We start from the raw sequence: 17,097 nt of genomic DNA, 5'->3' as shown, positions 1-17,097 counted from the left end.
ATATAATATAATTATAAAGAAGTAGTATGATCATATGAAGCAAAAACATTTTTTTTAACTTTCTAGATAAATAAATAGACTTCTTAATACATGTAGTAAAGTAATAATTGGCAAACTAAAATCGCTGATATATGTAAAATGATTTTAGTATATAAATGCCAGATGGTGATTAATCGTCAATGAAGGTTGAATGTTCAAAAGCTGGAACAGGAGAAGTAAGTTACTCATGATAGCTTTTAAAGCTGTTTATTTGTCTTTTGCCTATATGCCACAGGCAGAATGACTGTCTGCCCTTGAGGATGGGGGATTGGAGGTTGTTTTAGATAAAACATGTCCGATAGCTACATTATTTTAGTTTATCCACGAAACATATGCACATAGAACCTATCATAAAAGTAAACAAATAAAGGGAAATCTGTTTTATTAGAGTTTTGGAACTATTTTTTTCTATTCCAGAAAAAAACTTAATTAAATGCATATAATTATAAGACTCCTCGACAAGGTTGTGCATGGGTTAAATGCTACTCAGGCGATCGTTAAAGCCTATCGGCCTCTTGTTTAGTTTTTAATTACTTATGTGTTCTAAACAAACTATACATGAAATAGTCATGTGGCAGAACAAAGGAAAATTTGACATTGATTTCTAATTCTGTCCCCTCCCACCACTCCCAGACCCAAAAATTAACATAATTTGACACAAAGCTAAGTTTTAATCTGTTAGTCAAAATAAGTATATCTGAAAGTATTAATTATTGATTTCATAGAAATGTTAATGTCAGTAGAAAAAGTCAAAATAAGTTTTTTTTACTATAAGTGTTTTAGTTTTATCAATTTTCAGATTGATGTTAAATTGAATGGAGAATTTGCTAGGTAGAACTTTTTTTAGAGGTAATTTGAGCTGAAATATTTTCTCCATAACTATATTTTTCTTTCTATTTAGCAACACTGTTTGAAAGAATTTATTTGCCAATATCTATAACCAAAAAATTGCAACAATAGTAAAAACACTTTTCGATTGAAAACATCCACAAATATTCAATGACCTCTTACTCAAAATACCGGTTATTGACCCAGTTTATTGAAAGTAAAATATATCACAATAGTTAAAGTTCTGTAACATATACATGTACTACATTTTTTTATTATCATCAATTGTTTTTGCATTCTGTGTCAACATCATTCTAACGTACAATAAAGAAAGGTTATGAAACAGATGGTTTTCTTCTCTAAAAAAATCAGCATTATCTAAAAATTGAACTGATGTCCATTTTTGTAACAAAAGTAAATGTTTTAAGTCAGATATATGCCCAAATTGTTCATTCTGACCTATGATCAGTTCTTTCTCTCACAGAAAGGACAGTTTCCGGCTATTATCATATACTTAAACTTTTTAACTACAATCACATGTATAAATTAATTTCATATGTATCTAAAACATTATGAAAACTTAATTTAATTAGACATTTAAACCAACTTGTTATTCAAGTACGTTTAAACAGCAGGAAAAGGTTTAATACGGCGGACCAGGAAAAAATAAAGTAATTAAACATTCAGATATAAAAATGATTGTTTTCCTATCGATTCAAACGGCATTCAAGGGGTTACAGTTCAGATCGTATTTTACATATAGTTTTGCGGAAATTATAATTCGATCAATATTTCTGATGCTTCTTGCCCTTACAAAAAGGAAATACGAAGGTTCCTTAAACCTTGTATAATATCGAACCATAAATGGACATGTATGGTGGCTATCTTGCATTCTTCTGTTTTGTTTTAATAAATATTTGCTGTCAGAGGTAAGAATGTGCTTGTAGCATGAGTTATATTTTAAGATTATAAGATTATATTCAACAAAAATTATACAAATTCAAATCATAGTTCTCTTCTGATTAAATGTAAGTGTGATTTTAAGAGTTTAGATAATGATAGGTAGGTTTATTTCTTAATAGGCACACACGATTTTATATATTTTATACAGGACTGAATGTTGCAGAATTTGGGACGAAAAACATTTGCACTGCAAAGGTAAAGGATGGTTTGAAATACCTATCTTTGCTTTTTTGAAAACTTTTGTATTTACCTTTGGTCTGAAAACCTTGTATAATGAACTATTTTATATATTTTTGGATAGTTTTATTTCAATCAAACTATTTTCCAAAAAAGAGTCTTGAAATGATTAAGATATTATTGAAAATGGTGATTTCTTTAAAAGTCTCCATATTAATAGACTTTATCAACAGATAAACTGTTTCTATGTTTTTTTCTAATGCAAAAAAACACTTTAAGTTTATTTGTGTATTGATACATCTTTATTTATTTTTAGACGGATAACCGTATCAAAATATTCCTTTTTGGAACTGTTATACATATTTACTATTACATCGCTGACCCGTAAATGAAATTTTATTTTCTAAACATTTTTATTTATTTTTAGACGGATATCCATAGAAAAATTTTCCTTTTGCGAACTGTTATATATTATTACATCGTTGACCCGTATATGAAATTTTATTTTCTAAATATATAAGGGTCTATTTGTTGTAAATTAAAAAAACATCTTAGGGAAAGAGTCTTCTCGTTATGAAACATTCTTCTTATAATAAGAAATTCATTAAATATTGACACAGTAAAACAGATCATTTAACCAAATAATATGAAAATATTTTGATTATTTTTTTTATGCTTCAAATATTAGAATATTTCTGATTTTTATGTATTATAAGGACTTTATAGAAAGATATAAATTGACAGAAAACCTAATATATTGCCAATCTTATAAGAGAGAAAAACAGATTTTAGTGATTGTTTCACACAAATCAATGTATAGAATGAGCGCTTTAAAAAAACTAATAAAAAAGTATTTTGATAGGGAAATCTTATTTTAAAAACAAATTCTAAAACCCAAGTATCATATCATTAGTTTGAATGAGTTAAAAAAATCAAACAATAATGTTATTGTTTTAAAAATGCTAGAACAGACTCTTTAATCTACAGCAATTCTGAATTGCGAAACATTTGATATTTTCCTACGTCAATACTCCGCTTAAAATATAGTCCTTCTTAGATTCTAAACATTATTTACTATTTCTATGCCAAGTTGTATGATAGTAAATAAGAAAGAAAAATATGTTATTTAATTTCCTTTCATCTTGATTTAATGGACAATTAATCAAATTGACGTTTGATAAGTCGAAAACCAGAAAAGACTCCTTCCTTTAATCCTTTGTAGCAAGTATCCAGTGTGTTTAATCATTCATGCCATAAAAAAGTCCACTAATTGAATTAATTTTTAATTTAGAACTTTCTTTTTTATATATGTGCTGTGAATGCATGGTTTTCACGTTGTGAGTGTATATGTTTATTACTGTAATTCATTAAGATGAATTAAAATCGACACTGGAAAAGTGGTCTTCAAGTTCAGTTCGAAGATATCTTTTTGAATGGACTGTCTCGCCAAAAGAAGTATTATTACCAGGAAGTCTTGTTTTAACATTAGTCAATAACTCTATATGCTTTAAATTAAATTATTTTACAAAAAATCGCGTTGAAAAGTCAAAATTGCAAGTCAAATTTTATTTTATGAATAAATTCTATTAATAAGAGAGAGAGAGAGAGAGAGAGAGAGAGAGAGAGAGAGAGAGCACCGCATTTTAAAAATGTGCTGTTTATTGTTTTCCTCATATTGCAGAATGCTATCCAGGATATCTGGGTTGGAATTGCTCAGAGCAATGTCGCTATCCTAATTACGGAAGATTTTGTCAGGAATTGTGCAAGTGCGAAGAGAAGTTCTGTGACATCGCCACTGGATGCATAGAACCAGACAGTACTCTTTAGTCTATTTTTGTAAAATTTAGACACGCACCAATAAATATTTTTTCAAGGATATTAAATTATCTTATGATTGGTGCAATTAACGAAAAAACCATCAACATACTTTTTTTTAGGATAGCTGCTATAGAAAAATATATTTAGTTAAAAAAACTTTAAAAAAAAAAATATGGATACTTATATTCATGAAAAAATATATTTAAAAAAAAGAACGAACAAAAATAAAAAAAAAACCAAAAAACAAAAACAAAACAAGACTTAAACAAACGCAAAGCTCTTCTTTGTTTTTCGATACAATATTTTTATAAGTTTTAGTGTAATTAACTATCTAAGGTTAATCAAAATAATTGTTTCCTGGTTTTAGAGACAAATTGTCCCCAAGGATATCTTGGTCAAAACTGCCAGGAGAGATGTCGCTATCCTAACTACGGAATAGATTGTCAAGGACTGTGTGAGTGCGAGAAGAAATTGTGTGATGTCGCCACTGGATGCATTTCACCAGCTGACGGTACTCTTGAGTTTATTTTTTAAAACTGTAAATCGGTATCAAGATCAATTTTGATAAATTTTTAGTTTGAATTGTGATTTGCGCAAAACACTTATCAAAAAGACTTGCTAATGAACTTTGGGATAAGTGCATTAACGCAGCGTTGAGAAAACACTTTTATGAAATTATATGAAAGTAATTATGAATAAAGTAAAGGTTTATTAAAAAATGTAAGAAAAAGTCCTTGGTAATCAATACAAAATCAAAATTTAGTTTAACTTTTGATTGTGGCTAATTAACGGATTATAAAAGAGGTTCATTAATTAAATTAATTGTTTCCTCTTTTTACGGACAGAGTGCCCTTCAGGATATCTAGGTCATAACTGTTCAAAACAATGCAACTATCCTAATTACGGAAACCATTGTCAGGGATTCTGCGAGTGTGAGGAGCGATTTTGTGATATCGCTAATGGGTGTTTTTCACCAGACGGTACCGTTTTCCTTTTTTGTAAAGTTGAAATCATTCATCAAAATAGAACATAACTTTAAAAATAAGATTTGATTTTTTTTATTTATATTCAGCGTAATTTACCTCCATTGACAAGAACTTAAATGTTTCGTTCCCTCTTTAACCTGATTAACCATTACAATTCAACTTATTAATTTTTAAACTAACTGAACTACCACTTTTTTAACACCTTATGTAGAATGATTTGAAGTTTAAGTTATAGTACACGTTTTTTTAATGTAGTATTCCCTTGTTTAAAGGAAGTAAAGGGTGTCTAGTATCAATCACGAATTATAATGAAAGACAAAAACCAAAATTTATATATTAGTTTGTGTAAGTTGCCTTGTTAAAATATTCACTGAACGTTATAACGTCTTTGCTAACAAGAGCGTTATATATTGTAAATTTGATGAAGGGATTGAAGCCTTCCAACTATTCAATAAGAAAATAACCAATTCAGCAAAGTTTCGTTTCAAACATTCAGTACAACATAATATTCTGACACAACACAAAACCTCACTTTATCAACTTAATTCTCTATGATTATTTACATCAAAATGCTCTAGTTTCGTATCTTTTTAAAAAGCAATAACTTGTTCCTAGGGATGCACAAATCCTGTCTTTTTATAAACGTCTTTCTAAAAACTGAACCAAAAACGTTAGGAAGAAGGCCATATGAGCGGGAAATAGTACTTTGTAGTAGTTTTCCTATGGGGGAAGGGGTATTATATATCCAGTTTTCCGGGAGTATATCCTACTGCCGGTATGAGGTACACCATCTGAAATTTTCATATCCTAGATAAGATACTATTTGATGATTTTTTGACAGTTTTCTTTTTTCTTAGTCAATATATTTTACATTGTAGTTGTAAAGCGTAGGAGGTATTCTTACACATTTTCTTAACGTAATTAACAGTGAACACCCTTAAATATGATCTAACTACATCCATACATTTGGTTTTATTTCATTTTTGTTTGAAGTATCCTATTAACGCAGAAATGCAACATAATTGTTCAAAAACTTCTTAGAATGAACAAGAATTTATTAGACAATTATCTGAGCTATGAACTAGATGCATTATAGAAACGAAAATGATAATCTGTAAATTGTCAGTTGTTTATAGGCAATACATTATATTAACCAAAAATTCTCAGGAAATGACTAATTTTACAAAATGATTCTTAAAAGATACTCAGCTTATTAGTTAAATAAAAAGATAAGTTTAACCTATGCAAAGAAAAGAAAAACTTTTTACATGATTCCAATAATTCTGCAAGAAATATTTAAAAAAAACATAGCCATGTGGAATCGATTATTTTAATCATGGAGTTATATTACAAGAGAGTATTAGTGAATAAAGAAATTATTAATTGAATATGTGAAGACTAAACTAGGAAACATGTTCAACATTTAATATGGAGTAAATCTTTTCATGAATATTTATATTAATTGAAAAGTTGAGGAGGGATTTTTGGTCTCTGTGTAAAGTGTTTCTCATAGACAAATGAACATATTTTCAGCAATGATATGAATTTGATATTTGACTCCTTTCTATTAAATTGGCAAATTTCGTATGGAAAATTAATATTTTTTCTATACGAATAAGGGTAGTTGTTCCTTAATACTTATATCAATGTATTTTTTCAGAAGGATGCATTGATGGATACATTGGCGAAGGATGCAGACAAAGCTGTCAATATCCGTCATATGGAAAAGATTGTCAAAAACTATGTGAATGTGCCGAATCTGTTTGCAATTTTACAACCGGATGTGACACTTTCAAACGTACGTATATCTTATTAACAAGACAAACAAACCCCAAATAGTCACTTTTCTTACATAGAAAAGAAAAACATATTGTGAAGGTAAATTCTTTAGTTAAAATTATTTTATTTTAGATAATGTCTTGAAGTTGGACGAGTCCCATGAATCAATGGTGAAACAAATCACAGGAAACCCCTTAATGGCGATCATTGTTTCAGTATCTGTCGTGTTCTCTGTCTTAATGTCAGCTATCATCTCACTTGTCATCTGGCGACTAAAAAGACCAGATAGGACAATCATGAGAGCGTCTTCTCCATTACAAGAACAACAGACATCGAACAAAGCAACGACGCTGGGAGCAGCAAACACTTACTGCTTCAATGACGATGCTAGACTCAGTCATTTCTATAGTTCGCCGATAGAAATCTCCACCAGCCTAAATAACCCAGAATGACATTTCAATGTGTTTCAACGGGAATATGTCCCATGTAAAAATTCTGATGCCAATGTATGTAATAGGCACTAATTGTATGTACAGAAGGGAGGGTAAAAAAAGTAACATTTTACACTTTTTAAAAAGTTGTTATGAGTATCAATCTTTGTAAGTCTCATTATTTTTCAAGAAAGAAAAAACAATCCGTTATTTTTTTTATCAGTATCCTTTATACGTTTTACCAGTTCATGTATCAAGATATGCAAGAGTTTAATATTCTGATTTGAGAAGTAATTTTGTTAACAGAACAGTATATTTAAAGGACTAAAATGGCCCCTTAAAATGAACATCATCATTTTACTGTAATTCTTTGTTTTCTTTGTACAGATATATATGTGATGTTTTTACATTAGGTTCATTTTGATTCAAATGCCTAAAATTTAGAAATATGATATCATAAAGACAACCTTTTCCCGCCAATTTTGCATTTTGAGCATAAAACAGCTTGTTCTCATGCAGTTTTTCTTTCAGAAAACATAGAGCGCATGCTTGAACAAACAAAATATTTTATTCAGAGATGTAACTAGCCAAACCTAATAACTAACAAACAAATTTTTCTTGTTCAAGCATGCGCTCTATATCGCTCGTTAAAAGATAAGAAAAAATGTCAATTTTTGACTGATTTTGATTGAATTATAGAAATAACATCACTTCTGACGTCATATACTGCAAGTGAGTGCAAATAAATCAAATAAATAGGTGAAAAATAAATCTAATATCAACTCTTCTAAAAATTAACATAACATTTTATTGTTCCCGAAACACTTTAAAAATGGCGAATTATGGGGGCCAAATTCAACTCATATCATATAAAGTTCTTTCTTGACATTTCACTACAAGTTTCACAGATTGGAAATTATGCATTCTGACATTATTATCATTGAAAGAAAATATGTCAAACAATCAATAAGAAGTTTTTATTGAGAATGGCTAAACCCTGTTATTTCACGCATATAATCATTGGGAAGAACGAAAACTCTCACATCGTTAAATCAAGAACTATAATTTTCACATTTTCAATCGTAGCATACGCGAGAATCTCTAACCTTCAGTTTCAACTGTTTCCTGAATCGGACAATAAAATTTCCCTCTCACATACACCTAATTACATAATCTTGCAACTGCTTTCATTGATCCAGTTGTCCATACCTATTTTATATGATAAATTGATACAGTCTAAAATATGGTAATTAGATTTTATATCTAAATAAACTCGCACAAATTCCTTGCTTTAATATTTATACAATACTATATTGTTATTTTGAACGGAGCTTGTTCTGATGCAGATGTTATTTTCTAGGATTGATAGATTCATAATTTTTATAAATATTGCTCAGATACCTTGTGTCCTCGGTTTTCAATAATGTATATACATGGTCTTTAAAATGTGCATCAAAATACATTTTTATTAAAACTACTTCACCATAATGGCAATGTTCACTAATGTAACGTATTCAGACACTGCTTGTACTTAATATGTCAGGTTCCAATTAATTGTATATTGGCTGATAATGGTCATAATTAAGTTTGTGTATTTGAAAATTCATGGCTATATTAGCCCCCCCCCCCAAAAAAAAGGATGTCATAAATACATAAATCACAATATGGACATGCATATCAAGTGTTTCTATTAAATTCTTATAGTCAAATCAAGATAGTTGTCGGAGACGTTTATAACTAATATAGCAAATTGTAGACAAGCAAAACATAATATCTTTAAATTATATATATATATATATATATATATATATATATATATATATATATATATATATATATATATATATATATATATATATATATATATATATATTACTTGAAAAGGCAACGTTTTTTTTTCTGAAACGCCACGATTACTTAGTTATTATACATGAGTGAGGAATTTAAAAATTGCTGTAAATATGTACAAAGCCTTTAATACTTCCATATTAACTGTAGTGTTTTTATAATTGTATTTTAGAAATTCATTTATTTAATTTTCCAGTTTTTTAGAAGTTGTAAGTATTCTTACAAGGAAATTTAATTCTCGAATGCACAATTTTCCTGATTGTGCAGCATGTTGAATTGCATTTATTCATGTACAAACGGAAACCACTTCGTCGACTGAAGCCTGTTTGTAGCTAGTTCTATTGTGAAAATAAATGTGGTTTCCGTTTTTGGATTTAACTAATAAGATAGGAAACAAAGAGTATGTATCAAGATCAAAGTTTACTAATGTAATAAAAGTTTTACTCCGTAATAGTGTTAGATATTTTTGTTATCCAATACCTGTACTCTATCAATTTTGTAATTAAAACAAATTGAAAAGATTTCTGTTATCTTAAACTTGCATGTTATGTCATTCTATAAGCTATAGTCCTGTTTGTTTTTTACAAACTTGTACTTCAAGCTCTATACTTGTCCTCAATACCTTTATCATAATGATGTTAGGTGGAACAAATTACATTGCATTGTTCATTTAAATAAAACTCAGATATTATATAACTCAACGCTTTTCTTGAAGCCAATTAATGAGTTTTATAAAATTGATAAGTTTTATAACATGCAAAACATATTTTAGGTTAAAAAAGAAAAATCACAATTTATAAGGAATTGTGACTAGTTAAACAATTAGAAAATACCATAATCATACAACCAAAGTATATTAAATCAACTTCATAGCTGTGTGACTGGCTAGAATCATCCTGCAGTTCAAAATTCAGATACTTTGGCAAATTGTATTTACCAAGAAAATGACAAAGTTGTAGTACTTTCCGCCACTAATTGAAGTTGTGCGCCGTTTTTATTTATTTTTTATTTTAAAGTTTTGACATAACCCATCCGCTTTGTCTTATTGTGTCACAATAGAACATGATCTCAAAATTTAGTATTTATAATAAATAGATCATTGTCGAATATCTCAAGGAACTTGACCGAAATATCTAAAACACCATTATTGACATTTAAATCCGAGTGAAAAATCAATGTTAGTAGCCCTTACGATTAGAATGTTCCTGGCAATCATTTTAGGGTTCAACCATTGCTCTAGTTAGAAATATCTTAGACAACCATGATTAACATTTTAAGTCAGAGTAAAAAATCAATGTTATTAGTCCGTACGATTAAAATGTCCCTGTAAATCATTTAAGGGTAAAACCAGTTATCTAGTTAGAAGCCAATCAATGTTCCATTTATGCACTAGCTAGGTCCATTTATGTGTACGATCAAAACTTTGCCAACTAACCCGTTTAGTCGTCGTATATTTTGAATCGATGAGTAGAGTAAGAGTTCTTTACTGATATACAGTTGTCGTTGTTGTAAATTTTTCACATCTTCATCTTCTTCTCCAGAACTACTTAGCAGATTTCAACCAAACTTGGCCCAAAGCATCACGGGGTGAAAAGGATTAAAGTTTGTTCAAATGAAGGGTCACACCCTCTATAAAGGGGAGATAATGTAGAATTATTGAAAAATTGTTGGTATTTTTCAAAAATCTTCTTCTCAAAAACTGTTTGGCCAGAAAAGCAGTAACTTGTATGGAAGCATCATCAGGTAGTGTAGATTCAAATTTGTTCAAATCATTGTCCCTGGAAGTAGGGTGGGACGGCAATGGGCGGGATGGATTTTTACATAAGAATGTATAGAGAAAATCTTTAAAAATCTTCCTCTCAAAAACTAATTGGCCAGAAAAGCTTTAACTTGTATGGAAGCATCGTCAGGTAGTGTAGATTCAAGTTTATTTAAAACATGGTCTCCGGGGGTAGGGTGGGGCCACAATGGGGGGATGGATTTTTACATAAGAATGTATAGAGAAAATCTTTAAAAATCTTCTTCTTAAAAACTATTAGGCCAGAAAAGCTCAAATTGGAGTGGAAGCATCTTCAGCTAATGCAGATTCCAGTTTCTTCAAATTATGGACGCTTGGGGTAGGGCGGGGCCATAATGGGGGCTGAATTTTTACGTAGGAATATATAGAGAAAATGTTTTAAAATATTCTGGGAAAGTTTTTAGTCCAAAAGGCAGTAACTTGTGTGAAAGCACGGGTTGTGCAGATTAAAGTTTAATCAAACCATGATTCTCGAAAGAAAAGTGGGGCATAAAGCATAAATTGGGGGGGGGGGTATATAGGAATAGAGAAAAATCTTCTTACAGGTACAACAACAAAAGGGGCTTGATATTTACCATAAAATATATGGATAGAAATTGCTAGATTTTTTTATGGAAACATCTACTGTACTTAGTTGTCAAGATATTGTGATTTTTATACTGTAATGCTTATTTGATTAGTGTAAAGGCAATTGTTGCTCAGGTGGGCAATGTGGCCCCTGGGCCTCTTGTTCAATGAATTTCTAGCTAGCTAGCTCTTTGAAAAGTAAAACAAACCCCAACAAATGTTTGTTCTCAGTAGGTAGTCATTACGGCGACCAAAAATTGCAAGAGTATTTCTCTTCCTGATAAACTTCTGCTAAAGGGAAATCGATAGACTGGTTTTCTTATACAAATTACTGTTAAACCCATTGGCAGCAGGTGTTGATTTTTAATTAGACAGTTTTTGAACGTGTGAATTAAAAGATAGATAGATAGATAGATAGATAGATAGATAGATAGATAGATAGATAGATAGATAGATAGATAGATAGATAGATAGATTAGATAGATAGATAGATACATGGCAACATGCTGCTTTGATTGATAAAATAGTTGTGTTTACTTTTTTAGTTTGTAAGTGCATATACGTGACATCAGAATGTCACAGGGTAAAAATAAATAAGGGAAATATACATTAAAATGTAGTCTTGCAAGAACCATATAAAGTAAAAAACAGGAACTTGAATTATTGCCAAACTCTGTTATTTGAGTTTCCGACGGATATAGGTGTGGGTCTGTATTCCTAAAAAAGGAAAAAAACGACACCATAGCGTTAACAGATGATAGCTATTCCTACAAAATGGATTCCACACGTATTTTGTTGTTCTGTTTTCTTTTCATCTATACTTGCCGCAAAAGGTAAGGCTGTTATATGTATTTTTGATTCTGATATATACATTGATAATGTTATATCAACTCATGAACATGTAATACATTTAAATGGCTAAATATGAAGTTGTGCATTAAATTATCAATTCAGTATTAATATTTTAATTTTGCTGTTGAATCTAAAAATCATTTTCAATTCAAAAGGGAAAAGTCAAATAAAAGTAAAAAAAATGTTTACAATATCAAATGCATATCTTTAAAAGTAAACAAAAAAAATAGTTTTTGCAAGATATTTTTCTCCAGCAGCTTTTATGGGTTATAACGTCATAAACATGGGCAGATGCCTTCTTTTTTACTGAACAGAATTAAAAACAGTTTTTTTTGTTTGACGTATTTGGCCTTTTGAATTCAAATTTACAAGGCTACCCAAGTAAAAAATTAACTGAAGATATTATTCCTGACTTCAAATTAACTTTATGATTTCTATATCGTATAAGTACTTCATTATCTAAATTTTAATAACATGATTATTTAGTATCTATAAGCATATAATTAAACTCTTTGTAGCTTTTGTGGGTAAAGCCTCCCATACCATATTCTGCCCCTTACAATGTAGTAGTTGTTTGTAAATCAATAGTTTTTCTAATATATTGCCAAAATAAATATCACCGTGATTGTCAAAACTAGACAATAAAACAAAATGATACCGATTTTGATGCATTTTATTTGAACTAGAAAAATTATTCATTTGAAAAAGGACTGGTTGCTTTAAAGTAATGGATGAAAAAAATCTTGAAAATGAAGGTAATGTTTCATTTTTATCAACAAATAATACACTTACTCAATATGATAAGATATTAGATTGAAACACAACATTTTATATTGGATGAAATACGTAGTACATGGTTGCTTACAATTATTTATTTGTATTTAATTAAGAGTAATACAATGTATGTAAAAGTATACCTGTGTTGAATTATATTTGAAAACATTTTTTTTCTGAAAAATAAAACATATAAAATTAATTGAGACCGAGATTAGATAACCTTTGCTTTAACTTCTGTTGGATTTAGATTGTTTACCCGGATATCATAGCAATGTCGCTATCCTAACTACGGAAAATATTGTCAGGGGCTCTGTGAATGCAAAGAACGAACTGTAGGAAGGACAGAAAGAACTCAGACGTGTATATGCATATCAGCTGAAGTGAATTTTGAGATGATTCAATTGTATCAATGTTTAGTTTCAGTATCAAATGTTCTGAAAACAATTGTTGTTTTGGGGGGTATTTATAGAATAAAAAATATTACGAAATAAACTAATGAAACAACTCAACAGTTGGTTGCAAAAATGGATATTTTGGTGACAGATGTGTGAACAGATGTCGATATCCGACCTACGGGAAGGACTGTCAGAAAGCGTGTCAGTGCATCGAACCAAACCGCAATTTCATGACTGGATGTTACGTTTCTACAGGTATGTAACCACAAATTCAAACGGATAAACAAATAAAATGAGTTTACCAATATATAAAAAAAAAATTAATAAAAGTTTCTTATTTAACCATAAAATTTTAACAGAGCAAGAGAAATAATCTCCTACTTATAATTTTAATTGTTCTAATTTTAGATATTAACCAGAGTTCTGGCTACTTATACACAACCACGACGCAACACAACACGATGCAACACAACGCCGAAAAAAGTTCTATGGCAGTTATTGTTGCTGTTTCTGTCTTGTCATCCATCTTTGTTTCAGCTTTTATCACGCTTGTCATCTGGCGACTAAAAAATCGAGATGTTATAAAACGGAGAACATCTCAAAATATTTCACCACTACGAGAGCAAAGACAAGTTTTCATAGATACGAAAAACGATACCACAAAAAATTACTGTTCCGGTGATGATTCTAGACCTAGTCACAAATATACTTCTTCAACGGAGGTTTCCACAGATCTCTCGCATCCAGGCTTTGATCGTAATGTGTTGCAGCGGGAAAGTATCGCAAGCACTATAAAATTTGATATTATTTCATGTACGTATGAGCCTGTTTTGTACGCTTTTTAGGAAGACAAAATTGCAAAAGTTTGAAATGCTTTAGAAAAAGTATGTACATGTATCATTTGAACAACTGTTGTTTTTTTCTGTTTTTATGATGTAAAACCCAAAATGAGGCAGTTGACTGTAAAATTTAGCATACCATCTAATATTAAAACTTTAAATGTACACCCCCCCCCCCTGAATTATTAAAAAGTAACACAACATCTGTTGGATTTATTTTACATACATCGTCCGCCTAAATATTGTTCGGTGATATAATGTGGATGGGAAAAATAATAATTGCTGAAAACATTGTAAATATTTACAATTTTATAAAATGGTTCTCAATATAAATAATTAATGTAGAACGAACCATTCACAGTGGTTTAAACTCATAAGGCAATTCCGATTGGTGCATATTTTATTTTCGAGGTGCCATCTTTTTGCTGGTTTTATATATATTGCATACAATTTTGACCAGAATAATGTTGTTCATATCTGTAATTTAAGAAAATTGGCATATTGGCACATTTTTTTAACATTTTGTGTGAACAGATTTTGGTCTGATCCTCTACTATTTTGTTTATATTTTGTTTTTCTTTTTATATTTTTCTTTATGACATATTTTAACTCTCACAAGTGTTGAGTTCATTTATCAGACAGAAAAAACAGAGCTGCGGTGAGGATGTGCAGCATTAGAAAACATAATTATTTTAATGCTATTAAATATAATCGACACATAAATTAGCTTTTAAAAAATCATTGATATATTTGATTTTAAGTAATAACATCTTGCTGAAAACAACATGACCTTTGCGATTCATCTAATTCTACAAGTTTATACACATTTATATAACTTTGCCGTCAAAAAGGTATCATTTTATATATAAACGTTCAATATTTTTGTTAAAAGCCATGAGAGAGAGTCTAAAATGAAAAGAGCTTCCGCAAATTATCAACATGAATTATAGAAAAGGAAGGAATGTGATTACTAATTAGATTTATTATTCAAAGCTTGTGAAAGTGTATTTTAGGAGTACTTTAAAATATATCTCAATTGCAAATAAGTTTTAATGGAAATCATTGTTTTTAATGTATTTGAAAGGTACAGTATAACAGAGTGGATTCCAAACATACCCCAAAGGATTACGATTACTCAGGGGCGAAAAAAAATCCACTAATAGGAACAAAAAACTACGTATTGTACATTGTAGCCCCACTATGGTGGTGCTATTTTTCACTTTCAAAATACTAGGTCAATGACCTACTTTTTCTGCTAGTGACCTCTGAATGTTTTTTGAAAAAATTGTCAAAAATGTCAGAATTGTCCACCATTTTCAAGGTTTTCTTTATTTTGTTATTATTAGATACAATAAAACAATTTGTAGGTTGGGAAATTATAAAATATGAATACCTTTACTAATTTTATTTTTGAATGAATCGTTTGAAGCTCATGTTTTGAGTTTAATTTAGTCCGAATTTCCTCTGTTAATTTCCAAAATTGTATCCATTGTTGATCGAGTTTCACAAAAACTGACTAATAGGAGCTCCAAACAATTGATTGCCTAAAACTGTTTTTATTGCCTGTATTATGTTGACACTAACATTATATAAGGTCAAAATTTCGAGTTATTTTATCTTGAATCGATATAATGTATTTTAAGTATTTTTCCAATCGCGTGCCAGCCAATGATTAAATTTATAGACGAGTAAATACAACCATGAAATATGTAAAATGATATGAAAAAACATATAGAAACTTATCATTTGCAATAGCATAGCGACAGAAAGTTTTTAAGAGAAAATAAGAAAAATGAAAAAATTATTCTGAATTTCCTCTGTTTCAATATTAATCTACCTTTGTCGAAGCATATCTTCCTCAGATTAACAAATCATGAATATCAATATCAATATTTGTTAATAGCGCTGTCATTTTGTGTTTTTAAAACAACTTTGGACTTTTGGGTTTTAGCGTTGAACCCTGGAGAATCACATCAACCATCTCCACAAATTACTAGTGGTTTTCTTTTTATTTATTTTTATTGTTATTCTCTGTAGTACATATCTATGACAGGTAACACTAATGTTTTGCTGTTATTGATAAAAGTTGTTCTAGATGTTATTTGTAAATTCATGCACTTAGCAAATTTTGAAATGCCTGAGAAAGTTAATCCACTAAAATATGTGGCTACTGATAACATAATGTTACCAATGGGTTGTTTCCCTACCAAGGGTTGTGATTTCCAAGTAAATTTATTGTTGTTCATGCAATTAAACTCCACAGACAATCCTGTCCCATTGACATAATGGTTTGTAGTATTGGCATCAAACCGTTGTTTGCAAACTTGGCACATTAACATACAGAAAGAGATTTGATACATGACCGAAAGACAATAAATTTTGCACCCTCAGTAGGATTAACATCTTGCTATTTATTACTTGATAAATTTGATAAAATTGTTGACTCATCTAATGAAATGAAAGAGAAATGTGGGTCAGCTTTGGTAGTAATTAATTTGACAGGCGTTAATTCATCCGATTCAAATGTGTACGAGAAGCACTGTGCAGATTTCTCAGCTGTTGATGAGAGAAAAATAGTGTTTGTTTCTGATGTTGAGAGAATATCCTAGAATATTTTTTAATATCCGGGATCAGATGTTGCTAGACCAGGGTTTTCTCTTGATCTACAGTTTACACAGAATTCTGTTGATTTTTCAGTTCGTATGTCACATTGTGTTCCCATATCTTTTATATTTCTTACCTTTGTTTTTTATATTTTCTCACAGGAATTGTTTCTCCTTTCCTTTTCTGGTACTCCATTTCACTGAATACGGTAGGTAGTGTTTATCAATTCAGGGCTGACATGAATCATGGATACAGTTTACATGAAAGAAAACCCGGTTTGCTTTCACATTGACACCTTTTCACTTGTTCATTTCTAAATTGATAAGCTTGGCTCATTGAGACCATATAGTTATTATTTATATTTACATCATTTTCTTGCGTGGAAAATTTTCGAGA

The 17,097-nt window shown here is 29.9% G+C and overlaps 1 protein-coding gene across 4 annotated transcripts; it reads left to right on the top strand.

Moving 5' to 3' along the window:
• The first annotated feature begins 1,085 nt into the window (after window positions 1-1,085).
• Window positions 1,086-8,826, top strand: LOC105329732 (cell death abnormality protein 1). Of its 4 annotated transcripts, none has more exons than XM_034479038.2 (7): window positions 1,091-1,796; window positions 1,979-2,025; window positions 3,689-3,823; window positions 4,193-4,336; window positions 4,671-4,805; window positions 6,475-6,609; window positions 6,723-8,822. In XM_034479038.2, exons 1-7 carry the CDS (start codon window positions 1,732-1,734, stop codon window positions 7,040-7,042), a joined length of 981 nt encoding a protein of 326 aa, XP_034334929.2. In that variant the 5' UTR covers window positions 1,091-1,731; the 3' UTR covers window positions 7,043-8,822. The 4 variants fall into 4 exon arrangements, with proteins under 4 accessions (XP_065926818.1, XP_034334930.2, XP_034334929.2 ...); XM_034479036.2 differs by having other exon boundaries at window positions 1,182-1,796; window positions 6,472-6,609; window positions 6,723-8,820; XM_066070746.1 differs by lacking the exon at window positions 4,671-4,805 and having other exon boundaries at window positions 1,086-1,796; window positions 6,723-8,826.
• The last annotated feature ends 8,271 nt before the right edge of the window (window positions 8,827-17,097 follow it).

The sequence above is a fragment of the Magallana gigas genome, chromosome 9 (genome assembly GCF_963853765.1).
Source record: "Magallana gigas chromosome 9, xbMagGiga1.1, whole genome shotgun sequence".
Lineage (NCBI taxonomy): Eukaryota > Metazoa > Mollusca > Bivalvia > Ostreida > Ostreidae > Magallana > Magallana gigas.
This window is presented reverse-complemented; position numbering and strand designations above follow the sequence as displayed.

What these genes read in the sequence shown, in the direction of transcription:
- LOC105329732 (XM_034479036.2), top strand. Translation starts at nt 1,732, where the DNA reads ATGGACATGTATGGTGGCTATCTTGCATTCTTCTGTTTTGTTTTAATA. An exon ending in TGGATGCATAGAACCAGACA is followed by an intron (nt 3,824 to 4,192) that starts GTACTCTTTAGT and finishes TCCTGGTTTTAG; the next exon opens with AGACAAATTGTCCCCAAGGA. An exon ending in TGGGTGTTTTTCACCAGACG is followed by an intron (nt 4,806 to 6,471) that starts GTACCGTTTTCC and finishes GTATTTTTTCAG; the next exon opens with AAGGATGCATTGATGGATAC.